Genomic DNA, 26,810 nt, shown 5'->3' with positions numbered 1-26,810 from the left:
AATTAAATTTCTAGAATTTTGCAAAAAATATTCAATTAAAACACACTTTGGCAGCATACTTGACTTTCTTTTTGTATTAAGTTGAATTGCAAGGAAAACAAATCAAGTACAATTTACAATATCTAGTATAAACAAAAAAAAACATAACTATTTCATATGAAATAGTTATAAATATGACTGAGCCATTTTCCTAGCCTTTTAATGCTAACGCTATAGCCACCGGAAGTTGTCCAACCCCACATCCGCTTTATAAAACCCGGATGCGTGAAAAAGGTCTAGTATTCAACAAATGGCAGAAGGTAACAGCGATGGTGGTTCTAAATTACTTATCAAGATAAACTGGATAGTCTGTCAAAGGTTGTGTGGTTAAAAATATCCTTTGCAACTAAACTAGTCATAGAATATTGCCCAAATGATCTAACTTTACGTTTGGCAAAGTAATGATGCAACAGTTCATTTCTCTCATTTAATATATCTACACGACTCAAAATAAAGTTGTAGCAAGTTATTGATTGAAATTTGCAGTTGAAGTAACACTCTTTACATTTTTATGTGTAAACAAAAACTTAAAATGAACCAGATGAGGCTGAAGACAGTGAACACTGAGGAAGGTCAGGTGAATTGTAACCTGAAGTAAAAATATAAGCCCAGTCCTTTAATGGAAATGTAGGTTCTCATTGTGAAAAACGTTACAATCTAAAAAAACACACAACTTTGGGTAGATTTTGGATTATTGTACATGAAGATCAGATTTCAGGGATTTTTAAAAATTGCAAATAGCCTAAGTAGCGAAATAAATACAATTCATGTTTGCCCTGATACAAAATGATCAGCTTATTTCTTTTCAGTGTTAATATCAAAAGCACTGGAGATGGTGGGAAATGGTAACTGAGATCCAGTGGAATGACTGCTAAAGAAAGTGCAGATATGCTTAAGCTTGTTGTTTCATGTTAAATCAAAGAAAGCATAAAAACTCAGGTGTGACTAAGAGTGCAAAAACATGGTCTTCAAAATCTTCATGAGGTTTATTTGCAGCAAAGAGGGCTTTAGGACTTATAAAAGTGTTGAGCAAGTGCATCATTGTAAAATAATTGTCTACGTTATCGTTGCACCACCAGTGCACCAATTTATTTATTTTTTCTTTACTGGTTTCTGATAAAAAAAAAAAGAAAGTCGTATAACTACTTACTAAAATATTTGTTTTGTTCTGCATTGCTGCTTAAAAAAGAAAGGGGGCGTCCTCCGTTGCATTAGCTACTAGCAACACCTCTGGAGAAATATATACATATATAATAAAAATAACAATAATAAAATACACTTATGTTTGATTTACAGCCAACCATTTGATGACATCTTAGTCAGTCGCCATTTTTAAATTTCAAGCAGCTTTTCTGCTTCGTGTGTCAACACATCCTCTCGGCCGCCGTGTAACGGAGTGTAAATGACATTGCAGCCAGGAAAGGGGTAGTAGGATGTCAGGCTAGCAACGCATTTTATAGGCTGCTACGGGCCTCACAGTGACCTGACAGCCGAAGTCGCCAATTCCTGCCGTTCGGCCTGCATATAACGAGGGGTGAAGAGATGACACAGAGGTAAGAACCGGCTGCGTTTCGGAAGAAACGGCGTCCACGATAATAAAGACTTCTCGAGCTGCCGAGCGAGCTGCGTTAACTTGGCGTTAAGCTAAGTCTGAACTAGGAGGACGTTGTCTCACAACACACTGCAGCCCGCAGCTGTGATAAATAACAGCTCTATCTTAGCTGAGGATCTAAATGCACCTCGTCTCCACCGAATTAAATCAGTTTGTAGCGTCGGCAGAGCGAATGAGGCTGTGCTAGCGGGCTGCTTTATTACGTGCACGAAAGGTAAGCGTGAAAAGACGCCGTGGCTAAACGATGGGTCACACTGAAAAAGATAAGTTGTATGATTAGCTGAGGGACATGTTCCCTGCTGTTGCTGGTGCTCTGATTTGGTTCAATATTTTAGGGAATAATTAACAGTTTCCAGCTGCACTCAGTGTGCTTGAAAGGCCTCCGAAAGCTGAGCATGTTCGGGCTTTTTCTCGTCTTAGCTTCATATAAAAATGCCTCTCTTTTTTTTGCACCTTTGGGAAAAGCTCAATTTCATATCGGATCACAGAAACTGCTCGTTAAAACTACCAAGCTGACCTTTAAGTAAAATCAACCAGACCGTGTTTTCGCATCAACGTGGAATGGCCAATTTTACTATTTGTTTAGGCTTTTAGTTGGAAGTTGTTGGCTAAAAATTACACTCACAAAACAACAATGACATCACATTAAGCAACTAATCAGGAGTTCTTGGGAGTGCATCTGTTTGTGGCAGATTAACTGTTTATTCTAACGCCAATCCTTAAATACAGTGTTCTAGTCAAAGATAAAAATTTATATAGAAGCAAAACTGTGTTATTTTAAACTGTCTTCTATTTAAGTTTGCATTGCTTTGCAAAAAGCATGTGACAGTCTATTGTGTTTGTGGTAATTTTGAGGAGGTATATGCTCTGATGACTAAATCAGTCTTTTGCTCAACAAGCTCCTGTGCTGTGCATTAGTACATCTTTCAGCAATAACACATATTGCCCTGAACTTGGACATCAACTTTCTCTCTGACATGACCTTTGTTGCTAAATCCACATTGTTATCTAACTCTTAAGTCTACAGTGCATTGCACCACAGACTCATAAAACATGTTGCATGACCATGATCAACTGCTACTTCAACAAAAAAGATCAACTGGCAGACAGATGTAGAAACAAAATCTGAGTAGTTTATATGAAAGTGTGTGTACCTGCTTCCTATATGACCACTGTTGCAGTCAACATCAGCTGGATACAGAGAGAAAAAATAAATTCAGTTGCTCTTCAGCCTGAAAGAGAGAAGTTGTTTGGGTAAGTTAAAGCATAATGACATCAGATTGGATTCTGTGCTGCAGTCGGAGTTGGATAGTAATAAATTACATTTACAGCAGGATTACTTGAAGTTGTTTTGCTTGTTCTTATGCTTGAATAATAATATTTTTGAAGTAACCCTACCACTTGAGCACAATTTTTGTCTGCTATATCAGTTTCTCATTGCTGTGCTTTAAAATTAGGACTATTTAAGGCAAGGTATGGCCCTTACTAATTTTACAACTGGAATATGCACAGAAACCATTTAGATGGGAAATTCAAATATAAATAGGAGCGTTTTTGTCTGGGTTCAAAAGTTGATGATTGTCATTGTCAGCTTTTTATTTCAGTTCTTTTATCCACATCGCCAGAGCTTTGGCTCAAATGCAATATGATAAAATCTTGTGTTTGAATCGGTTAGCTATCTGCAACTTAACTATTTGAGAGTATATGTTTGATTTTATATATATATAAATATATAAAAAAGCTCACTTCTTCCATGCTGCTTGCTACATAACAGAATTAGTTTTATATTTGATATTCCTGATATCCAGTAGTACAATTCTGTACACCATTTTCTATGTAGCTATGTTTTTATTGTTGCCTAAAAGCAAATACAGCCCTGAATGATTGTTTTAAGCCTCAGTTTGTGTGTAGTACATATCTCTTTTAGAAGATAATTGCATTTAGAGGCTTTAGCTATTTGTGGTTGTGAAATACTTGTTGTATGCACCAAGTTCTTGTCAGTTTTCTTAAGATCAATCCCACAAGGTGAATAAGTGAGTCTTCTCCCTTAATCTGATTTTTATCTGAGCTCTCTTGTTTTATTCCAAGAGTTCTCATTATCAGTCTCGAAGCCTGTTAGCATTTGCTGATGGGTCTCAGAGAAACCTCAAAGTAAACCGTGTGATATCAATATACAAATAGGCACTGATAATTCAGTTACAAAATCAATGCTTCCTGCTTCTCCCTCAGAAGAATGCTGACACAGCCTTGTTTCAGCTTAAAGACAGAGAGAATATCTTACTGACTTTATTTCCTGTCTTCTAAATTCCCTTTCCTCACCAGGTCAAAGGCAGTTTCCTCGGCTTGTGTTTGCTGTTGTTGAGTGACTTGAATATGTGAATCTGCAGATGTCGATTGATGTCCGGGCTCTGATCATAAGGCAGATGGCTGTTTAACGAGAGCTCTTCCTTGTTCATCTGTAAGACAATTTATAGTATTTGTTTGTTTATAAAATGTATTCAAGTGTGGGACTATGTGCTTGCCAATAATCTATGTTCCTAAGCCTCATACCTCATCCCTCTCTGTTCGGCAGCCAAGTTTTAGATCTGCTGACGCCAACAATGTTTTGGAAGTTTGACTTGCACACATCCTCTCATCTGGAGGCTTTGCTAGACAAGGAGGATGTCACTCTCAATGAGCTCATGGACGAGGAAGACGTGCTGCAGGAGTGCAAGGCCCAAAACAGGAGGTATATTTATTGATTCCCTATATGCTTTAGCACTCTAAAGCGACTTTTAAGCTGACATTCTCTGCCTCTGCTGTCTTGAGCGTTTTGCTTTGTGATGGATTCACAGACTCCTCCAGTTCTTCTGCCAGGACCAATGCATGCAAGAGCTAGTGCGTTTGATTACAACAGAACCCCCTGCTGGCGCAGAAGAGACCAAGCGCTTCAAGTGAGTGTTTTTATGTGAAGCAGGGAAAAGCAAAGTTTTTCTGACTGTACACAGTAATGTATTTGCTTACCTTCCTCTTTATCCTCAAGTTTATTTGGGTTGAATAAAAAGATATCGCACCACTAAACTTTTCACATGCATTTAAAAAGGCAAAACAGTTCAAATTAATCAAAGTCATATTTATTTAAGCATACATTTTGCACTAAAGTGCTCAATGTGCTAATTGATGTTACTAAAATTTTTTTTCAGATATCCAAACATAGCATGTGAGCTGCTGACATGTGATGTAGGCGTGATCAATGATAAGCTTGGCAATGAGGAACCTCTGCTAGAAAATCTGTATGCTTTCCTGGAGCAGCCATCTCCGCTTAACCCCCTGCTGGCCTCCTTCTTCAGCAAGACAATTGGGAATCTAATAGCACGGAAGACTGAGCAGGTAATACACACACTCCTACAAAAAACAATAATGCAGATAATCATAGACAGAGATGGCTACATTCTGAGTCCCTGTGATTGAATTTCATTTAAATGAAAATGCTCACAGGGAGATTAACCGTCACCTGGAATGGCTTTAAAGTTTTGCCGTTGTTGAAATGTGAACATCCAGATGGGCCAGCCTTCAAATTATGTTTCATTTTGAAAGCCCAGGTCTGCTTGGTAAATTATCCAGCAGTTCCAAAATATAAAACATTGCTAAAGAAACTTGAAAAAAATGTTGTATTTCACATGGAAATTTGTGTTTACATGAAAACATTTACTTTAGAAATCACTGTTTACTGCATTGGCCCTAAAACTTTTTCATATTTTGGCACATTACAACTAAACACTTCCTTATATCTTATTAAGAATTTATGAGATGGACCAAGTCACACATAACTTCAATGTTGCAGTAAAGAGTACATGGTTTACAAGTAAAAATGCCTTCCATTTGTATTCAACTCCCTTGGAGCAATACCTGGCTGAAACAATGTTTTGCTGCAGTGGTGCAGCAAAACATTGTGAATATGTTGCTTGCAACTTTGCACATCTAAACTAAGTTTGTTTGGAAAAATAGTTGGAAGGTGAAACTCCTCCACACTCTCCCATCTTTTTTGTCAACCTCTGACAAGTTTTTGTTTAGGTGGTGCTAAATACAAATGCTTAGTATAGTTTGGGGGGGGGGGAGTGAAATAAAAAAAATATGTAGGTTTTTCCTGCCATCTTGCAATCATGCAAAAATTTTTCTTGTCTATTAGGTTCTCAAGTAACATTTTTTCAAAGGCTTTTACAACTGACCATTGGGTGTCTCTTGAAAATGCTGGGTATAATCCAGCTTTAAGGACCAATGGAGCATGTTAATTTTTTATGTGTGTAGAACAACTCTGCACATCATCAAAATGCTGTCACATCAGTTTGTTTGATGTCTGTGCTGTGCAGGTCATCAGTTTCCTGCGAAAAAAGGAAGGATTCCTTTCATTGGTCCTGAAGCATATAGATACATCTGCCATGATGGATGTGCTGCTACGCCTTATCAGCTGTGTGGAGCCACCTCCACTTCGGCTTGAGACCCTCACTGTAAGCAAAGCTTCCTGTTATCAAACAATGTTTTTAATCCAAATATTTTCTGCTGTGTCATTTACTGTAATATTTGCTCTTGTTAGTGGTTGAATGAACAGAAACTGGCCCAGAGACTCATAGAGCTCATTCACCCTGAGAGAGATGAAGAGGTAGATGAGAAAAGTTTTTATTTATTTACTTTTTGTTTGTTTTGTTTTTTTTGAGTAAAAGTTAAAATTATTTTTTTAGGAAAGAAAAATAATAAAAGGTTAATATCTTTGCTTCATTTTTTGTTCTTTTTTTCTACACAGAGGCAGACAAATGCTTCTCAGACACTGTGTGACATCATTCGTCTCAGCAGAGATCAGGCCAGTCAGCTGCAAGAGATTTCCCAGCCCGACCCGCTGCTCACTGTGCTGGAATCGTAAGTCACAAACTTTTACTCTCACCGACCTGATTGTGGAGATCATGGCATGCTCCGGTGTGTTTTTACAGGCAGGAGTGTGTCGAGCAGCTACTTCAGAATATGTTTTCAGGAGAAAGGGCTGAAAGCTGCATTGTCAGTGGGATTCAAGTTCTTCTGACCCTGTTGGAGATCCGTAGGCCAGTGTAAGAGACTCTTGATTTCATTTTAAGCATTTTCAGATATTTTCAAATTATTACTTAAACTTTAATCTATTTTTACTGATTGTTTCATCTGTGTTTTATGTATTCTTTTTTTTTTTGTTATTTTCTTTTAATTTATAAATCTGTTTAAACTTCCATTTTGTGACAGGGTGGATGGTGTCATGGATGCTCAGGGGTTTGAGAGAAGTTACACCGTTAATAGCAGCATTTTGTTGGCTATTCAACCACACCTGACACACTTTCACCAGCTACTTCTGGAACCACCTAAGGTACAGAAACACAGAAAAGATCATTCATAGGTCTTTCAAGTAACCAAAAACATTCACGCTATGTATAGGATCTGAAAGTCTCTGCCGTTTATGCATTTTATAGCGAGATCCCATGCTGACTACTCTGGGTGTGCTGGAAGAACCGCTGGGGAACACACGCCTGCATGTGGCCAGACTCGTGGCCTCTCTGCTTTACACCAGCTCTGCCAGCCATGCAGTCGTAGCTCAGGAGCTCTGCAGGCTCAATGCTATGGATCTCCTTCTGGTGAGAAACATTGTAGTTGCACAGTATTTTCAAATTTTGGAGATTAAGCATGAGCTGCTGGGAGAGTCTCACAGTTTGATGACCTCCAGTAAAAGCCTGAGGCTTTTAACAGCTTCATGACTTATACACAAACATTTTTAATAAAAGTACCTGATCTGGTTGCTTCTGTTTAAAACAGAAAACCTACAATTATCCCTGATCCTTCTAAATTACATTATTATCACATTTAGATGAATGTTATTTATACAACACCTATTTGTTGTTGTTTGACCTAGATATACAGACCCAAACAAAAACTATGGAATAAACAATTCATGAATTTAGAAGTAGTTTTCAGGTGCTTATTGGACAGAATGTTATGATTTCAGTATCATGGTTCAAATGTGCAACAGTTGAACAAATACTTTGTATCGATGAATTAATTTGTGTCTGTCACAATTTAAATAGAAATGAAAAGGGTTCATTCAGCTAATAAAAAAATACCTAGAATCATTTCATTGTTTTAATATATTAAAAAGTATAATTAAACTGGTCACATTTTGTTCAAATACTGTGCAATATAAGCCAAGTGTATTTGTGTTGCATATTTCAGCAACAAGGTCATTCAAAGTGATTTAAAAACAGCACAATAAACAAAGGCAGATGTAAAATGTCTGCCCTTTTCAGGACCTGTTCTTTAAGTACAACTGGAACAACTTCCTGCACCTTCAAGTGGAGCTTTGTGTTGCTGCCATCGTCCGGCCATGTGCCCATGAAATGAGACTGCAGCCTGACTTCAGTTCCCAGGATAAACCCAAGCTCTCTCCAGATGCACCTCAAGAGCAAAATACAAGTGAGGCCCCAACCTCTGAACCTTCAGTCACCTCTGAACCTTCAGTCACCTCTGAAAACTCTGCCTACAACTTAATGGTGACTCATGTAGGTCTCTTTGTTTCCAGATATCTTTTAGTCAACCTAAATGACATGACTTTTTTTGAGTTTTATTTTATCTAAATGTTTCTTTCTCTTGAAAGTTGTTCCAACATTGCCACCTTATCCAGAGGATTCTGGAGGCTTGGGAGGAGAATGATAAAATCCAGTAAAGACCTTTGGCATCATAATCAAATTTTGCATCACAAGCATAAAACCAGATTTTAAAAGTATTATGTGTTCGGTCAGGTCAGAAGGTGGCATGAGAAGAGGATACATGGGACATTTGACGAGGATTGCCAACACTGTGGTGCACAACCTGGAAAAAGGCCCAGTTCACACTCAAATCAGTGACCTTATTGCAGGTATGATTGATAGTATTGCAAACAAAGCTTTAATTGTAAACATTCACGCAAAAATGTTAAAAGTATTTGTCCTCTTGGATGCAGAGCTGCCAGAGGACTACAGAGGGCGCTGGGAAACCTTTGTGGAACACACACTGTCAGAAACCAATAGAAAAAACACCATAGACCTGGTAAGTTTTATTACCAGGTAATAGAACAGCTACAGTATATAGTAGCTGTTTTTACTCAAATACAGAAAGTTAAATTATCCATGCTGCTGCGTTTAGATTGGTACTGGAAACCCTCGATCTTCTTCAGAGGATGACATGGAGAGCCCCTTCCCTAAAGAGCTGACAATGCAGCAGGTATATATGAATGAGCTGACTAAATATTCTGCTTTTGTTTCACAATCCATTGTGCTCTGATTATTGCGGTTTTGTCTTTAAGGCCTTTTCAGACTATCAGATCCAGCAGATGACGGCTAACTTTGTAGATCAGTTTGGCTTTAATGACGATGAGTTCACGGATCATGACGACAACATTGGGTAAATGAACTGACCCTGTTCTCTTTGCTCCAATCAGCTCAGTATTTTGTGTGCTGACTGGGTGATGCTTCATCGTTTCAGTGCAACATTTGACCGGATTGCTGAGATCAATATCAACATTGATGCAGGCCATGACACCGTGAGTGTATTAATATCGTTCATTCCTTTTGATCTTTCTTGCGTTTTTTTTTTTTTTTTTTCAAACTTCTTGGGATCAAAGAGAATACTTACTCCTGATACCATATTGAAAATGCAGCCTTGCTTTTTGCAGACCAACTCAGCTATGTTTGAGGCCTGTTCTAAGGAAAGGATTCAGCCCTTTGATGATGAAGAAGAAGACATATGGGAGGAAAAAGAAATCAACTATGCAACACAAACAAAGTCAAGAAACAGGTTGACAGAATCCTCTATTAACTTCTGTACAATTCTTGATATTTGTGTTCCCTTAGCCACAAACATCATAGTGTTTTATAACAGTTAAATAAGATATGTTTAAATTTGGAGTGGAAGAAAAAAAGTTATGTGAAACTCTGTGGTAGAAAACTGATTCTGCACTTTATCTTAAACACATCAGCTCCTCTAGTTCATCGTTCTATAGAGATGCTTTTCTTCTGCTAGTCCACGTTGAGGAGAAGACGGATGGAGATGCTAGATGTAAAGATGCTGGAAGAAAATCGTGTTTTGTCAATTTTATATTTGCAAACAAAGATTAAAAACTTGCATATTTTTTTTACTCCAGTTATTTCTATTTTGTGGTGATGAATCGCATAAAATTCACTCGAAATACATTGAAACTTACAAAGTAGGAAAGCCTTCAAATACTTTATTCTAAATACAAAATTTCTGTATTAGCTTGCGTAGACATATTGAAGTATATAGTTTTGTTTTTGATAAGGTTCGGTGGCTCCCCTTCTTCCCAAAGCCAAGCAGCCAGTCAAATGTGTGAGAGGACAGCAGCTTCCAGCACCGATGCTCCTGACAGACCTGCAGACTCTGATTCTGAGGAGGAAGACAATAAAGACGACTTTGATCCGTTTTCAAGCCAGGGCCAGACAGGTGCACCTCCAAGTAAGATATATGTGTATGTTGCAACATTTGTACGGTATAACATTGCATCAGAGTTGGTGTCTTATACTCTTTTTTTTTTCTTTGTTTTTCATCAGGTTCTGACTGGGTTGCAGACTTTGGAGAAGTGAACTCCACAGCTCCTGCGGCTGGAGCAGCGGTTTCCCCCTGGGACGCTCCGGTCTCCCAGCCAGCTGCAACAGAGACGGAAGATAAAGGGTGGGCCAAATTCACAGATTTTCAGCCTTTCTGTTGGTGAGTTTTCTTAGTTTGAAATATAGTGAAGTAATTTTTTTTAGAAATGCCTTCATTTTGCTTCTCACCTGAACTGAATTACAAATTTTACATTAGCTTTTAAATATGAAAAAATATTGTATGTCATTAATTTTGGTAAGTTAAAATAGGATCTTTTTGCAATATTACAAACTGACACCAGTAATATTAGTTCCCTCACATTTGTGATAACTGATTTGTCTTTTCATCTATTGGTATTCAGAAATTTTGCTGTTAAAAAATGTACTTTCCTTTAGAAATATATGCACTGTGACAAGGTTATGAAGGACACAAATTGACTCTAAATTAAAAATTTTGTCTGAGTTATCATTCATGTAAATTATCCTTTTATGTTTGTATCATTAAATGTTCAGCAGCTCTGAAACGGGCCCCAGATGCAGTTCTCCTGTGGACTCGGACCTCAGTGGTTCAGACAGCACCAAACCAAACCCCAACCGTGAGTTGATGCAGAATGGCTGTTAAAATGATCAATTGAATCATATAATCCCTGACAGGTTCTTTGTGCAACTATGCATGTGGTTATGCACTTTCTGGCTTCAGTATTACAGCATCTTAAGAACAATTAGCACAGCCACATAGCATCATGCATACACAAATGCATCATGCATACTCAAATGCATGATGCTAAGAAACTTTATCACCCTCTTTACTGATTGCTACATGCTCCAAAAACCTGCTCTTACTTTGAAGCATGTTTTTTACTTCCATGAAAGAAAGATCAAAACATCCTTCAGGAGCGATAAACCACAGTCTTTTTACAACATGATGAAGCACCAGGTCAGAAGGGAAAAGTAAAAACTAAGTGACTGTTTAGAGAAACATGATGTAAGTTTCAGCAAAAGCTTTTGGAACTTATTAAATCTTTATTACTTAATTCCAGTTACTGTAGAAACATCTGAAAAGTGTAGTCTAAAAACACTGAAGCTATAAAGTTGATGAAAAACAAAATGTTCCTGTCTCAAAACTGTTACTCTCACTTGTGGTAGCTGGTGTTTAGTTTCAACAGCCCAGCTCTGTACATAGTAAATCAAATGCTTCCTGTCACTCTCTGCTTGTGGATCAGAAATATTTATTTACAGAGCTGTCATTTTTATTTTTCTAGCACATTTTAGTCATTAGTTTGACAAAGTGTTTGTTCAAAGTTTTACACCATAAAAACATTAAACATTAACCGATTTTGGAACAAGCAACCAACTTTATATTTTGCCATTCTGTTATCAAAAACATCAAGAATAAAAACCATAAAATAGATATCAAACGTTGTATTGATCAATGTTCCAGTTAATCAGTCAAGTGGATTTTTACTCTTGATTTAAATGAAGTCATTGTTTCAGAAGTTATCAGAAATTTTGCTTAGATTAGTGGTAGATTATTAGTAAGCCAAAAGTCACTGTGGCCCAGTGATTTATTATTATTTTATTTCAAATATGACAGAAGTATGAAATCACACACGTAAAAAAAGAATGCAAAAGACACATAGTTTTGTACCACAATAATTTTAACGCGCTCGAAAAGGAGTAGGAAAAAGTCAGAAACTTAGAAACTTCTGCCAGCTAAAAGTCTTTTAGCTGAGAAAAGATTGAAATAAAGTGTCATTGGTCATTTGGTTGATGCCATGTAGTTTTATCTAACTTATGTTGACTATGCTGTTTTGGTTTGTTTTAAATGAAAATCTCAGGTTAAGACAGACTTTTTTTTTTTTGTCTTCGCAGCATGTGTGTGGAGTGCTTGTGTTGCAAGAAAAGCTCCTCTTGTGGCATCGGACAGCTCCTCCTCCAGCAGCTCAGACAGCGATGAAGAGGAAGGAAAGACAGAGTCCACTTCCAGTGAGACTGTTACCACTGAGACCATCACCACAGGTGCAGGGAAGGAGACTATCCGGCTGACTGTGGATGCCAAAAATGGGAGGGCAGTCTTCACAAGGTATTCATTCCCATGCACAGAGAAGAAGCAGCTGCTCTGTCTGGTGTTTCCACCTTGTCTTGCCGTTTTCCACCCGGAGACTTTTTTTGCCCTCTATTCTAAAATTTCTTTTCTTCACAATTTTTACCTCTTCATTGTCCCTGTTATCATTCTCCTACCTTCTGTCCCCTCCTTTCTCGTGTCCCCTTCCTTCCAGAGTTTTCCGACCTGCATTCAAGCGGTATGTTGTAGGTGCCTGTGCAACGTATGGAATGTCGTCCTGATGGATTTAAAATGCTCTTATTTGCTCGTTGCATTTCCCAGGATGTGGAGTAATATTTAAATTTTGCCATTGTTGTTAATTCTAACTCACAAAGAACATGTACTAACCTCCGACCTTTTATCCAAAACACTTCTTATTTAAGGTTTTCTCCAGAACATGTGGCTTATTGCTGGAAGAGATTGAGATTGTATTCGACTTATGAACTTTGTGTTTTTGTGTAGAGCTGCACACAACTAACAGTCTGTCAGATAGCATGCTGTCAGCAAAGTGCCACCATTTCAGTTGATTGACATTCTAACAGATTGGTTCATTAGGAGATGACTAACAGTGCACCAAAGAGCATGCTATAATTCATTAGATGCTACTTTAAATTAAAGAACATGAACACAAACTTTCCCCTAGCAGACTTACTGATTATGTTGAGCTGTGTGTGTTGCACAATGAGCGCATTAGAAACGAAGGCCCAGTAAAGATGATAAATGCATTGATAACCCATAAACTTTTCCACATTTTTTGAGATTCCAATCGCACACCTTAATGTATTGTATGTGATAGACTAACAAAGTAGTGCATTATTGTGAATCAAAAGAATTTTTTTTTCTTTTTTTATTTTAAAAATCTCAATGAAAGCAGTGTAGCAAACCTTCAAAGATGCATGCATCCATCTAAACAGGCCGTGTTGTTGTCCTTCATGATGTGTAACTATGGTAAGAAAAAAAATCAGATAGTCTTTCTGGTATAACTGCTCCAAAAGATGCTTTTGCAAAAATCTAGTTTTGGATATATTGAATCAAAGCACAGCATACTTTGTTTTTTAATATTATAAAAATTCAGAGAACTGTGTATCATTTTCTTTCCACGTCACAATTGCACACTGCTTTTGTTAAGGTCTGTCACATTAAATCCCAATAAAGCACCTGGAGGTCTTACAGTTTTTAAATGGGAAAATATGAAAAAGATCAGGAGATATTAATACTTTCTAATGTCACTGCAAGCTTAGGGGAAAAAAGTTTTTAAAAATCTGTACAAGAGACTTTCTTAACAGTGTTTTGATCTTTTTTATTTCACCTACACACTGTTTTGTTTGTTTTTCAGTGAAGGAGATATGGTGCCTATAGATGGACTGTCAATCAAGGAAAAAGACAAAGAAGATGAAAAAGAAAAGAAACATGGAAATGGATCTAGCACAGTTACAACCGCCAGTCCAACTGACCAGTCGGCCGCTGTCACACAGTGAGTGTTTGCTCTTTGCTTGGGTGTTCAGTACACACAGTGAGATCAGCAAACACAAGGTTGCATTCTGTTAAATGCATAAGGAGTAGAGCTGCTGTCTGTCATGCCAGACAGTTTTATCTCGATGTGGAGGTATGTCAGCCTGACTCATCCTTGTCTCTTCTTGATAGGCTATTAAAAACATTAATACAGTAAAAATTAAAACACAATCAGTGGTAATATTAATCCGTTTATAGTTTTGAGTCCTGATCTGGATTTGAGGCATAAATATGGAATAAATATGAACAATATGTTCTATGAATCCTTATATGTAATGAAAGCTTTTAGCATTTTATCAGGAACTACACTTAAGTCTGTGGTCACGGTTGCAGCCGTCCTCTCTATTTGAAACCAGCTTCTATCATGTTGTGCTGCTCAGTGAAACTCAGCAATGCGCCGATCCGTGGGAACACAGTCCTTCAGAAACAGGAGTGGTGCATAGTTCTATAATTGGTAATTGTTTGTCTTAATGGATGAATTATTGTGTGTAATTGAATCACTTTGGTCTGGCCAAATTTCTTGGCTGCATTTTGTTTACCAAAAGGAGAAATTACTGTACTTATAACATGGCCTTTGCAAAAGTAACAGTTAACTTAGCATGTTCTCTTAATATTTGAAATATTTAAAAATCACATTTCCTACAATGATTTGTAAGTTACTTGTCAGTTTGACCTCCTGACCCATATTGTCATGAAAAGGCAAGCATTGGGTATTATTTGTTTGCACACAAAGGTTGATCCAAAACCTGATCTGCTTGTTTTTCCTATCGTAAAGACAAAGTGAACATGTTGCTTTAATTAATTAGATTTTTAATTTATTATGTTACTATAACAAAATAGCAGTGGTTCCGTCTGTGTTAAAAAAATTTGAAAAAAATTTTTTTGAAATAAGAAACATGCCTTTTTTTGGACCTGATCCGACCAAAGTAAATTATTGGAATGTGTGTGCCTCCTGATTTTAGTAGGAATAATAACCAGTAATGACACATTAGTTAAGCAAGCCATTACTTTGCTCGGCCTCCCTGTCTTAATTTATTGATTAATTAAAAAAACTGGCCTCTTTGCCAAGCAGTTTTATTCCACAACATAAAGGAAAACCACTACAAATAAAACAAAATAATCCATCATTCGTTTTTCCTCTTCTTGTTGGTGCAAAGTTTCAGCAGTTTAAATGTTTCTCTTTAGGAACTTGCATGTTGTAAGCCAGCAGCACATTAGAAAAAATATTTTCAAATTCATGTTCTCTCTACTTTTTGCGTTACAGAGAGATGCAGTCCCCTGCTAATGGACCGGCCTAGCAGCGCAGCACAGGCCCACCTTTCCCACCTTTCTGTTCAACGCGCAGCCATGCCCCCTTTTTTGCTTCCAGTTAGCAGAACCCCAAAGCCCTTTTGTTGTCTGAAGACATGTAAGTGAATAAAGATCGTCTGTTCTGGGGTCAAACAGCATTTATGCTGGAAAGTAGGCATCCACCCATGGGTAGTATTGATGTCTTATATGCGCCTTCATGACATTATTACAACTAAAGAGCTTCGAGGATACTGTAGAGCATTTCATCGTGCCACGCAGCTAAATTCAACTTCTTCTAACTCAGAATCTTAGATTATTTGGGTCTATTTTTTGCTCTTGAAATCAAGCCACACAGATTTGTTTTTCTAGCACAGGATTTGACTGTTTACACTTTAGAAACGAGAGCTACATTGTAAAAATCAGCCAAGATGCTTGACAAGTTGCCAGTTTCACCACCTCTGACTTTAGAAAATTAAACACGGACATTTTATTATAAGAAATGTAATTTTTTGTTTTTTGCTGCTTCAATTGTTCCATGTCTGTTTTCATTAGCTGTAATCACTTAAGAAAGAAATGGTCTTTGCATTTAGAGGATTGGATTTTGAGAGAATCACAATTCACTTCTGAAAAACCCATAATTTAGAAGTGTGTGTGTGTATGTGCGTGCTTTGCATACATGTGTTTGTAGCCATGTGTTTGTGTGTGTGTCGAGCTCTGTCTGTTACAGAGCGTAATCTCAGGTTTAAGGAGAGGTATGCAGATACAAAGAAAGCACACCTGTGTAACACACACTTACACACCGTTCCATACACACATGTATCAACAACCATATCCACGAACACATGCAAAGAAAAATAAAAAAACGCAAAATAAAAAAGAGCACATGGTGATGATGTGCACATACCCGTTCATACCACCCTCCAGAGGTGTTTCAATGTAATATTGTGAATTTTGAACCTGTATTAGGTTGTGGCTATTCTTGGTATTATGTAAACGTAACATAAATGTAAACATTATATATAAACATTATTATATCTATTTTTGGAATAAATCCAGTGTATGGAAATGAGGTTGTTTTGCAGGTTGCAGTGTGCGCGAGTGTATTTATGTGTGCGTGTTCTGTTGAAAGGCAATAATGATGTCTGTTTTTTGTTGACGGGCCAGCATCAGTTCCTGTTTCTTTGCTACTTGCTTCCTATATAGAAGCATAGGACTGAGCATGATGTGAATGCATGTCGGTAGTCTGCAGGACGTCTTCCGTAAAAATGATTCTAGTTATGTACAACTCAAGTTTTTTTGTTTCTTTTAATTATCATTTCTCAGAGTGAAACATTTGCTTTAGCTTTTAACTTGAAAGATTTATTCAGAGGAGAAAATGAGTCATTCGGAACTCAAACAACCTAAAAAGTATTATTTGAGTTTGAGGTTGTTTTTTTTTTTTGTTTGTTTTTTTTTTTTGCCTATTTTACTAAATTTAAGGTTTTGATCTTTTCTGTCATTTTCCATTTAGGTATTTTGTAATACTGAAATATTGCCTTCTTTAGCAGGACATTTCATTCCCATCGCTGGGTGTCTCAAATCCCTTTTAACAACTCGCAACTTAAATAATGTTCTGTATGTTACATAGTCTACAGCAAGGAAAAAGATTTTATAGTTCAAAACAAATTATATTTTTGGTTTTCTTTCATCATGCATCATAATCAGTAATCATTGGTAGTCAATGAGTAACCAAAAAGAATGCAATGGACTTTAGTAAATTTTCACAAATTGATGAGATTTGAAAATATTTTTCTCACACTTATCTAAATATTTCTTCCAAAAATTTAAAACAAAAGTAAACTTATTTGCCATGGCTAAAATATATTAGTAATTTCTGATACACAGTTGTAGCATAAAAGGACCAAATTACAATGCGTCTGTTCAAAACAGGAATTTGAATTGATAATGGAGCTAAGTGACAGAGTAGAGGTCATAAGTTTAAAAAAACTGATATGTTTTTGAACAGTTGCATACATAAAACGACTCCTTGATTGAAAGAACTGGGGGTGTCTTAGGCTAAATGTTTTATCTCAAAAACAGTAAAAACAGTTCTTTTAAGATGGGCTCCAGTCTAATGCTTGATAAAACTCCATATAAGAAACACAAAAACTTGGTCTAAGTTGTTATAAACCGCATAATTTATTTCTTTTTTGTTTGTTTGTCCTCTTTCTCAGGGTAGGAGTTGACTTTAATTGCATAAATGTCTCCTGAGTGATTGTTATAGTTATTTTGAAAAAGAAATCACTTTTTTAAGGGACATGTCTGATTTGTACTTGAGGTGCGCCATCTTGTTACTCCCTCCTCAAAGAGGCAGGGGGAATTGGACTTGAAAAAAGCAAACCATGTAGATACTGTAGTTTTTTGGGGGTTTTTTTTCATTTTTTTTTCATCAGTGGTCTCTGCCAAAGTGTGGCTTCCCTCCAGTGGCATAGCTGAGATTTATCAAGCGCAGCCTCTTTTTGGTCCCCCGTCTGTGTTCCCCCAAAGTCATACGGTGTAGTTAAGAGCAGAAAAAGCGGATAGACTGAGTCAAAAAGAAAGTATTTGAAGAATAGGTTACAACTTTTCACTTTTATCTGTCCAGGACTTTTGAGCTGTTTGAAGTTCTCAGAAATTGAGGTTTGGGGTTAAAAACAAATAGCTGTGTACAGGGTCGGAATATTTTAAACCTTCTTTAATGAAAGTTAAAAACCACGTCGGACCCACAGTGTTTGTATGTCTTTGGGTATAACGGGTATGTTGCAATGTGGTAGGATATGGTTCAATTTTGAGTGCCATTAAGTTTGCACATTAGCCTCATTTACCTCCTTGGGTATACGTCCAAAGTGGAAAAAACAAATACTTACCCATTATCTAGTATAAACGGTGCCTTGCAAAGTATTCATACTCACTGATCTTTTTCATTAGCACATTTTACAAACATCTGTGTGTTTTCCTGGGATTTTATGACAGCTTAACATAATTTGTTGAATACTTGTAAAGCAGAAAGAAAATTGTGCTTTCTGTTCTTTTAGCAAAGAAAAATCTGAAAATTGTGGAGTGCATTTACATTCGGTGCATCTAAATCTTTACTTTGCAGAACTACTTTTTGCTTCCAACACAGCTGCGTTTTTTGGGGACTGTCTTTGATAGCTTTGCACATCCAGTGGCTGAATTTATTGTCCATTTTTCTCAACAAATTTCAAGTCTAGCCACTGTTTCTTAAAGACGTTTTGCTTTATGTTATGAGTTGTTATCATATTAAAAAATAAACATCCATTTCAAATCTTCAGCTCCCTCCAAAGTGTATTTAGATTCATCTGTCTGTTCCCAACAAAGACTAACATCCACACAGCATGACACTGCCACCACCATAGTTTAAGATGGTGATGTTGTGTTCAGTGATAGTATTCCATCACGTGGTTTTGCATATATTGACCAACGAGTTCAGCTTTTCTCCTCATCTGACCACAGGACTTTGCTCCACATGTTTGCTGTGTGTCCTGTTTGGCATGTAGCAAACAAGAAGCAAGACATTTTAACAGTGGCTTTCTTTAAGGCAGCATTTGTTGAGTTTGCAACTAAGACCTGTACTAATAGTTGACTTCTCATAGTTTACAAGTTGGAAAAGGTAGTAAAGGAGGATGAGTACAAATGCCTATTATGGTTTTCAGATTTTTACACCATGATAAAAGTTCCAAGAAATATGAACACTTTTGCAAGGCATTATAGTTTGAGGCCATTTTAGAGTTTTTCTTGCACTCTAGCTTATTTTTGAATCTGTGTGTGTGTATATGTTGGGAAAAGTGTTGGCAAAGACAGCCGTGTTGTTAAATGCCTTTTTTTGTAAAGTGAACTGATGCTGGTGGGTTTTCTTTCCTTTTCTCCTTTATTTTCCTTTGGGAGTATCGTGTCTGTTACCTGTTGTCTATTTAGCTTGTACATTCAGATATGAACCTAATAAACATGTCAAAAAAAAGGAAGAAACTTGAGCGTCCGTTTGTCTCACTCACCGCTCGGGGCCTGTTGTAAGACTCATTCACAAAGCAAACAAAGCCATGATATGGAGAACAGGACTCCCACATTCTTGTTTACTTCAGGCTCAGGTGGATTAGGTTGCATCTCATCCACATTTGTGCTACACCCTCATATCCTCTCCATCATAAAGCTGCCTCTCATTTATTTCAAGCTGTGCTCCGGACCCCTTTCCGGTGCTCCTACACGTCTCGTATTAGCTATTTTCATCTTGTAATCTTATCTAGATATCATTCGCGGGTGTGTGTCTCCATTCCGCCACTTGTCATCGCATTCCTACATAACTCTCGCAAATATACCAAACACACATCCAGCTTCTCCAGTTGCTTCTTAACCCTCTCCTTCTCTCCAGCAGGTTTCTAATTTTTTTTTTTTTTGAAAAAAACTTTTGCACCATTAGTTTGTCATCTGTACCTGGCTGTTTCATCTGTGAAGCGTTCACTTATGTGAAGCGTTCACTCATGTGAAGCGAGTGGGTGGGGAGGAAGGCGGAGTTGTTTTGTACTTTTATGGGTTGTAGAGAAACCTGCCTGTCTGCTTCGAACGGAGAGAGAAGGAGGAGCCTGCTGGGTGTGGGGCTCCAGACAAAGGAGACATAAACACACTGACACTGGAGAAGTGGAGCAAAAAAAAAAGAGACAGCTGGAAAGCGTCATTTTGCCTGAACTCCCAACTATAATTTGGGAAACATCTTGAAGAAGGGATTTATTTGGAGTGTGTGTGGGAGCTGTGGGAGCCTGTTTGCAAGCTGCTGAGGTATGTTTGTGTTGGAGCTGGACTTTACGTATGCTGCTGCCCACAGTGTGCAGAAGTTTGTGGGTTAGTGTGTTTGGGATGGAAAAGTGGGGCTGGCTCAGCAAACAGCTCTGCTCTTAGCTTTGCGCCATGGGGGGCTGCCACAGTTACCCCTCGGCTACAAAGGTAGACACCAAGACTCCTCAGCCGTCTGACATCCACAATGAGAAACTGTAAGTTGCATTTCCTCTTACCTACTTCTTGGTTTACATATAATTGAATATCCTTTCCTGCGCTCTCTCTCTTTCTGCTGTTCTCTTGATCTTTTCTAATGAATCCAAATGTTGAACAAACTGATACTATTATTATTACTCCAAAAACTAAACTACACATGGGTCAGAAGAATGCCCTCCAGACCAAAACTAAATGTATGTGTGTCGCATATTTGTGTGATGCCATCAGTGATTGTGGGTTTCTCTTACACCAGTAACACATGTTGGCCAGAAGATGATTGCTCCTAGTTTCCCAGCCTACTGTCTGTGCTGAAGAACATTAACTTCAGCCTTACGGCTGACGGAAAGGTGACCAGATGGCCAAAAGCAAAGGTGCAGCATTGTCAAGGGTGCTGGGGGGTTCTGTTTACACACAAACATAACATTACGAATGGCCTCCGGGTTCATTGTGCTTGTGTGTGCTGCCAATCGGTAGCCAGGAAGCTGGTAATTAAGTTAACACCGTGAAGCTGCAGAAGAGCAGGATGTTGGTATAAGAAGTTCCTGTGGACATTAGAGGAGTTTGGCTTGGATTTGTGCTACTGTGCCACGCATAGCAAATGTTTACCTTGTTCAATGTCACTATTCACCCCAGTGCCTATACCTTTAGACAAAAAAAACCCTCCTGTTTAAACCATTAAGCAAATTGTCTCTCCCCAGCCACCTTTCTCTCACACATATTTACACCGGACCGGAGGGGGGGAGGAGTGAAACCTCATACAGAGAACAGTGTTTTCCTTATCAGAAAAGGCAAGGTCACCGTGTAAACCTTCAGCTGCTGTGTGTGTGGACATTTGAAAACTGCATGGCAGCTGCATTCTTCCCTGTACTTATATTAAAGAAGTATAGTTTTTTTTTTTTAAGTGAAACTTTTTCCACATTTTGTCACTTTACAACCACAGCCTTCAATATATTTTGAAGGATTTGATAAGAGAAACCAACATAATGTATTATTGTGAAGTGGAGGAAAGGCTAAAACATTTTTTTATTAAAATCTGAAAATCTAGCTTGGATGTATTTAGCCATCATCATTTTGATACCTTTAAATAAATTGATAACAGGAGTCACTTAATCAAATATAATTCAGGACTCCAATATAGTCTAGAAAAGTTACCGGTAGATTATTTCTGTTTCCCTTCTTTTCTATCTTATCTTCTTCCTCCTGTCCTCTGACCTTCCTGCCTATTGTTCTTCATACCCACCTTGTTGACTTTAGTAAGTCTTTACAACATATGTTGTGGTGGGCTTCCTTTCATTCTTTATTTTTTTTCTGTCTCTTTTTCTTTTATCCAACTTCCTATAATTTCCTTTCGTGTGTTCTTCCTGTGTTTCCTTCCTTGTGTGCATCCTCCTTTTATTCCACTCCTTACATCCTTATTTTTGTCACTTGTTTCATTCCTCCCTAACCTTTTGTTCCTTCTCTCCCTGATTTGGTTTCTTTCCTTTTCATATGCCCTTCTATATAAATTACTACCCATTCTTTACTTGCTTTTAGTTGGCAAATACATTTATTTCAATCCTGCCCACTGCAGAAATATCTGACAATTTAGTGGTGGATTTTAATATCTTATATCAATATAAATGTAAAATACCTAAAACCTGGAAAATATGTGAAAGAAAAGTGTGGTTGTCTAGTTATTTAAACTTTGCAAATTGTTGTGTGAAGTTTTTTTTTTTTTTTAGAAAACCTTTTGAATAACAGCATTTTGAGAACCACAAAATGGATTATTATTTGTAAACAAAAATGAAAAGTATAAAAAGGATTTAAAATACTTAAAAAAATTCCCCACTAATGTTTCAGGGAAAAGTGTTGACTCTGAACAGGCCAGTCAAACTTATCCCCCTATTTTAAATAGTCAAATTACGTTGCCATGTTTGGCTTTCCAGAAAATGTGGGCATTTGCATTAAGCATTTCCTGCAGACACTCCAAACATGTCCCAATGTCATTCTCAACACTGGGAAGTGGTGCATGGTGCAAAGCCTCACAGCTTTACTCCATCCACTTATTTTCTCTGCAGCCCTGACCACTGCAGCAGTCGGCCTCATTAACAGTAATTACCGCAGCCCTGATTTGATTGACTTTATTGCATTAACTGCTGAAGTATTGCTGTTTTTGCAGTATTTTTTATGTTTTTCCTGATGTGTGAGCCAGCAACAAAAGGCTCAAGACAGACGAGTGCATTATCTCCAAACTGCAGTAGGACTAACTAATCCTCCAGCCCATTGGTTGTTTTACGGGGCTGTATTTTACCATTCTGCAGTCTTTCTAATTTTGTTCCTTCGCTTCATTAACTTTATGCTGTTTTCTCAAGCGGCATCAACAACAATATCCAGGAGGAGTGTCCGTATCTGCAGCGGCAAAACGCTTGCCAGAGGATCACAGACGCCAACATGTTTGCCCTCATATCATTGCCGCCTGGCATGGACAAAGCAGAGTGGCTGGCCAGCAACAGTGAGTCTCAGCTGATGTTTGTGTTTTACAATAGATGCCAGGAAAAAACATGGCTACTGGTATTCATGTTTGTTGTGTTTCAGCTGTGGCTTTTTTCAAGCACATAAACCTGTTCTCCAGCGCCATGTCAGAGTTCTGCACTCCCAGCACTTGTCCAACTGCCTGCGGACCAGGCAACATGTAAGTTACTGAGCATTACACTGCAGCCATGTGGAGTGGCTAAAGGTGAAAAATGACATGGTACGGCTTATTTAAAGGCTTATTAAAGGCTTTATTAAAGACAAAATAACAAAAGAGTAGAAATAAATCACTATGTAAGAAATAAATCACTATGTAAGAAAATAAATTTTCTTACATGGTCTTAATGTAAATTTTCTTACATAGCTATTTTCAAATTTATCTTAAACTATAACTATACAGATAAAGAGAACATCTGTCCCTTTATAGAACATGTCTGTTTTTGCTTAAAGTGAATGTTTAATTCTTAAAAGAATCAAAAAATCTGAAGCATTGAAATTGAACAGGATTTATTTAAATACCAGAGAGTTAAAGATGTTGGCGTCTAGTGGCTCCAACATCAGCACAGTGATTTATGTTTGTGAATATTCTCTGGAGACATAATAATGAACCATGTGCATATAAAATGACCACAACAAAACAGTTTAATAAAAGGTATCTGGAAGCTCTTATAGGATGAATAAAAAAAAAGAAGAAAAAAAACTTTAATTACAACAAAGCAACCCCAAGTGTTTTAATCATTAAATTGTCTAATTGTCCAAAAATAACTCTTAAAACACATTGTTTACAAATAATCCATTTAAAACGTGATCTAGGGAACAAACCAATAATGCCTGGATTTAGACGTCTTCACCACAGCAGACGTCTGAACTGAATGGAGTATTTAGATACTGTGATTCAATATATTGTATAGCTTAGCACCATTTCAATGGGAAGAAGGAACCATCTGACACAATATGTCACCTCCTCATGAGGGTCTTTGTTCCCATCTCCAGGGTCTACTTTTGGATTGATGACCACGGCAGGAAACTGAAATGCTCTGCTCCACTTTACTTTGACTACGCCATGTCCTACATTCAAGAGCTTCTGACTGATGAAGACGTGTTCCCCACTAAAGCAGGTAGCTCGCACTTATATCTTTATGCTGCTCTGCCACACATCTTCATCCAGGTGGAATTTAATATCCTTGTTTTCTTTTCTTTACTTCAGGTGCAACTTTTCCGACGGGATTCATCTTCCTGGTTCAGAAGGTTTTCCTGCTGCTTTTAAGGACCCTGGCTCACATTTACTGGTCTCACTACAGTGAGGTTCTTGCTCTGGACATGCACCCACACCTCAACACTCTTTTCTCCCACCTGACTCTTTTCTGCCAGCAGCACTCGCTGCTGGAGCCTGAAGACATGAAGCCTCTGCAGGACCTTATTAGCGCTCTGGAGCGGCACAGATGAAACGCTCAAATTTCCCCGCTATTGTTTATTTATTGGTTTCAGTCTGTAATATCAGACTCTTCTTTGCAGAACTCCAATTTATGTCATAGCTTAGATTTTTTTTTTTAAGACAAGTCTGGAAGATGTAAAATGCCAAGATGATATGAGAGTAATGCTTCCAGTTGGGAGCTCAGTTATTCAGTTATTGTCTTTTTTTTTATCATTAAATCTATATTGCATGTTGGTTTTTACCATAGCTGTGCATTATTTTATTGTCGTCATCCATACCTTTTTTCATGTAATATTCAACTTAAATGTTACTTCAAGAATTAATTGTGGCCAGCCAAATGGAAATGTTGCTGTTCTAGGATTCTTCAGGCCCCACAAGAGCAAAGTGTGGCTGTAGTTACTATGAACTTTCATCTCTGCATAGTAAGATTTTGTTCAATCTTTTTAAAAGATTGTGATATGATGAGCGACTGAATGCTTTTTATTAAAAGTATTTTTTTATGTGAAGTTTGGTGTTGGAAAGTGGAGGATACCAGATTTTTTTTTCTGCTCTCCTTTTGTTTCTTTAATTCCAGATTTTGGATTTTAGCATAAAAACAATTCAAAGTGGTGCCATTCATCTTTTATGTAACTGTGCACAAACCACTTTATCCTAGGTTTATTGAGACATTTCAGGATCCAACCCTGATTGATTACCAAGATCCCATGAAAAATAAAATAGAAATTCCTTTATTGCCCCACAATGGGGAAGTTTTTCAAACTTTGATCAACGTTTTCAACATTTTTCTTTCTCTAGTGTTGAAGCGTAGAAAAATGGAAACACAAATGTGTATTTTTCAAATTACACATTTGAAAAATGTGTGATTTAATGCATAATGCTTATTTTTACCCTGTCTGTGCCACTGACAAAAAAAAAGAAGGATTTTGAAAAAATCTGTTTTTGACTCTTACCTTTTGCTTAGTTATCTTGCAAAATAAACGTGGTCAGCATAACTGTAGGTTAAAGACATTTAAGCTGTGTATGTTATCTGTTGTAAAACATTATTCATAGACTGTAACTGTCTATCACAGGTGAGATGTTGATTGATTTGCATGAATTAAGTTTATAAAAAATACTTTAAAAGAATGCAAAATAAAAGAAATGCAACTTCTGGAAAGAAATGATTGTCGTCATATCAAAGAGAGAAAAGCTTAAGTTCACTTTACTATGTTAACGTTCTCATTCACCACATCTTAACCCAGTAGATACAAATTTCACATATTAGCTAATACTTCATTCCAAATGACCCTTTACAATGTAATTGTTACATGTTGTAAGCTGTGCAATACTACCAGGGATCTTATTTTAGTATTTTTAATTAATTTACCACAGTCTTTTTAAAAATGTAATGTAGCAATTTCTAACAGTATAATAATTTTAGTTGTTTAGGTGGTTTTTTTTTTTTTTTTTTTTTTTTTTACATACAGCTCTTGCAGTTGGTCATCTTACCAATAGAAATGCATCAGTTTTCTTTTCTAACTAACAATATGTTTTTAAATCACAACGCTTTCAAACACATGGAAAATTTACAAAAATTATATATTGCAAAAAGGTGAACATGAACATGATTGCTCTTTCAATAATAAATCAAAAGCGTTTGGACATCTTTTAACTGGTCATCTTGTAATTTCTTATATCACCACTAAGGGGCGAGCAAAACCATGCAGCTGTAACCTGCAGGTCGATCAGTCCAGGTACTCATTTAGCGATCTAATTTTATTTCTTTACTTCCTCAATGAGTAATGCATTTCAAAAGAACACTTTAATGTACAAAAACCTATCCAAAAAACATTGCAAAGATGTTTTAAATGGGAAAACTATCATCATACTAATAGTCAAGTATGAGAAAAAAAACCAAATAATAATTATTGCATCTTAAAATAAAACACCACATTTACAAAAATCCAAATCATTCTGCCAGAACTCTTCAGCATGGAACCAGTCCAGGGTTGAGGCTCTCCTTCTGAGAGTTATGAATTGTTCTGGTTTACACTGGAATGACAGACAACAAAAAATAGTGAAATGTTACAACTTCACTGTTGCATACAAACCCGCTCACAAAATTGTCAGATTTTTGAAAAGTTCCTTTTTAGAACTCAAATCATTTAACACATTACATTGATTAATGACATAAAGATAAATGTTTCAACCCTTTATTTATATTAGTCATGATGATTTTAAACACACAACGCAATTACATCAACTGTAAATACAGCATGGTGATTTATGGTTGGTTTATAGAACACAAAAATGATCGCATCAGAGACACTTTAGCAGCACCTGGTGGTCAAAGTTATTCATAGTTTTGCTTATTTATTACTAAAATACTATTTTAAGGGTTTCTGTGGTGGCTCAGGAGTTAAGCACAACTCACATGTGGAGGCTTTGGTCCTCGACTCAGCTGTTGTAGGTTCGATTCCCGGCCTCGCGACCTTTGCTGCACATCTTCCCCCTTCTCTCATTACACACTTTCCCGTCATATGAAGGCCACCAGAGCCAATAAAACCTTTAAAAAATATTGAATTTTCAGAATGAGATTGCAAAAAAAAAAAAAGGGATTCATTTATTTAATTTCTTTTTCATCTTATCTTTACTAGGAGTAAAATGTAGCTGGTATTA

The 26,810-nt window shown here is 37.1% G+C and overlaps 2 protein-coding genes across 10 annotated transcripts; both read left to right on the top strand.

The window, feature by feature from the left end:
• The first annotated feature begins 1,362 nt into the window (after nt 1-1,362).
• Nucleotides 1,363-19,583, top strand: ppp6r2b (protein phosphatase 6, regulatory subunit 2b). 9 transcript variants are annotated; one of them, XM_055030435.1, is made up of 26 exons: nt 1,363-1,592; nt 3,974-4,109; nt 4,224-4,379; nt 4,486-4,584; nt 4,834-5,020; nt 6,001-6,138; nt 6,225-6,290; nt 6,432-6,544; nt 6,616-6,729; nt 6,896-7,016; nt 7,120-7,281; nt 7,948-8,199; nt 8,295-8,359; nt 8,440-8,555; nt 8,640-8,725; nt 8,822-8,899; nt 8,982-9,079; nt 9,161-9,218; nt 9,351-9,472; nt 10,002-10,147; nt 10,243-10,399; nt 10,792-10,874; nt 12,151-12,361; nt 12,558-12,581; nt 13,719-13,856; nt 15,159-19,583. In XM_055030435.1, the coding sequence occupies exons 3-26, from the start codon at nt 4,252-4,254 to the stop codon at nt 15,190-15,192; spliced, it is 2,796 nt and encodes a 931-aa protein (XP_054886410.1). In that variant the 5' UTR covers nt 1,363-1,592; nt 3,974-4,109; nt 4,224-4,251; the 3' UTR covers nt 15,193-19,583. The 9 variants fall into 9 exon arrangements, with proteins under 9 accessions (XP_054886410.1, XP_054886385.1, XP_054886365.1 ...); XM_055030410.1 differs by having other exon boundaries at nt 9,975-10,147; nt 10,795-10,874; XM_055030390.1 differs by having other exon boundaries at nt 1,364-1,592; nt 4,039-4,109; nt 9,975-10,147.
• Nucleotides 19,584-19,739: 156 nt separating this feature from the next.
• LOC129365431 (MOB kinase activator 2) lies at nt 19,740-25,302 on the top strand. Its single transcript, XM_055038635.1, has 5 exons — nt 19,740-20,205; nt 22,558-22,697; nt 22,781-22,877; nt 23,711-23,835; nt 23,925-25,302. Exons 1-5 carry the CDS (start codon nt 20,123-20,125, stop codon nt 24,161-24,163), a joined length of 684 nt encoding a protein of 227 aa, XP_054894610.1. The 5' UTR covers nt 19,740-20,122; the 3' UTR covers nt 24,164-25,302.
• The last annotated feature ends 1,508 nt before the right edge of the window (nt 25,303-26,810 follow it).

The sequence above is a fragment of the Poeciliopsis prolifica genome, unplaced genomic scaffold, assembly GCF_027474105.1.
Source record: "Poeciliopsis prolifica strain line A6 unplaced genomic scaffold, Auburn_PproV2 SCAFFOLD001, whole genome shotgun sequence".
Classification (NCBI taxonomy): Eukaryota; Metazoa; Chordata; class Actinopteri; order Cyprinodontiformes; family Poeciliidae; genus Poeciliopsis; species Poeciliopsis prolifica.
This window is presented reverse-complemented; position numbering and strand designations above follow the sequence as displayed.

What these genes read in the sequence shown, in the direction of transcription:
- LOC129365431 (XM_055038635.1), top strand. Translation starts at nt 20,123, where the DNA reads ATGGGGGGCTGCCACAGTTACCCCTCGGCTACAAAGGTAGACACCAAG. An exon ending in AGAGTGGCTGGCCAGCAACA is followed by an intron (nt 22,698 to 22,780) that starts GTGAGTCTCAGC and finishes GTTGTGTTTCAG; the next exon opens with CTGTGGCTTTTTTCAAGCAC. An exon ending in GCCTGCGGACCAGGCAACAT is followed by an intron (nt 22,878 to 23,710) that starts GTAAGTTACTGA and finishes TCCCATCTCCAG; the next exon opens with GGTCTACTTTTGGATTGATG.
- ppp6r2b (XM_055030390.1), top strand. Translation starts at nt 4,252, where the DNA reads ATGTTTTGGAAGTTTGACTTGCACACATCCTCTCATCTGGAGGCTTTG. An exon ending in ACCCTGAGAGAGATGAAGAG is followed by an intron (nt 6,291 to 6,431) that starts GTAGATGAGAAA and finishes TTTTCTACACAG; the next exon opens with AGGCAGACAAATGCTTCTCA. An exon ending in CAGTCGGCCGCTGTCACACA is followed by an intron (nt 13,857 to 15,158) that starts GTGAGTGTTTGC and finishes TTTGCGTTACAG; the next exon opens with AGAGATGCAGTCCCCTGCTA.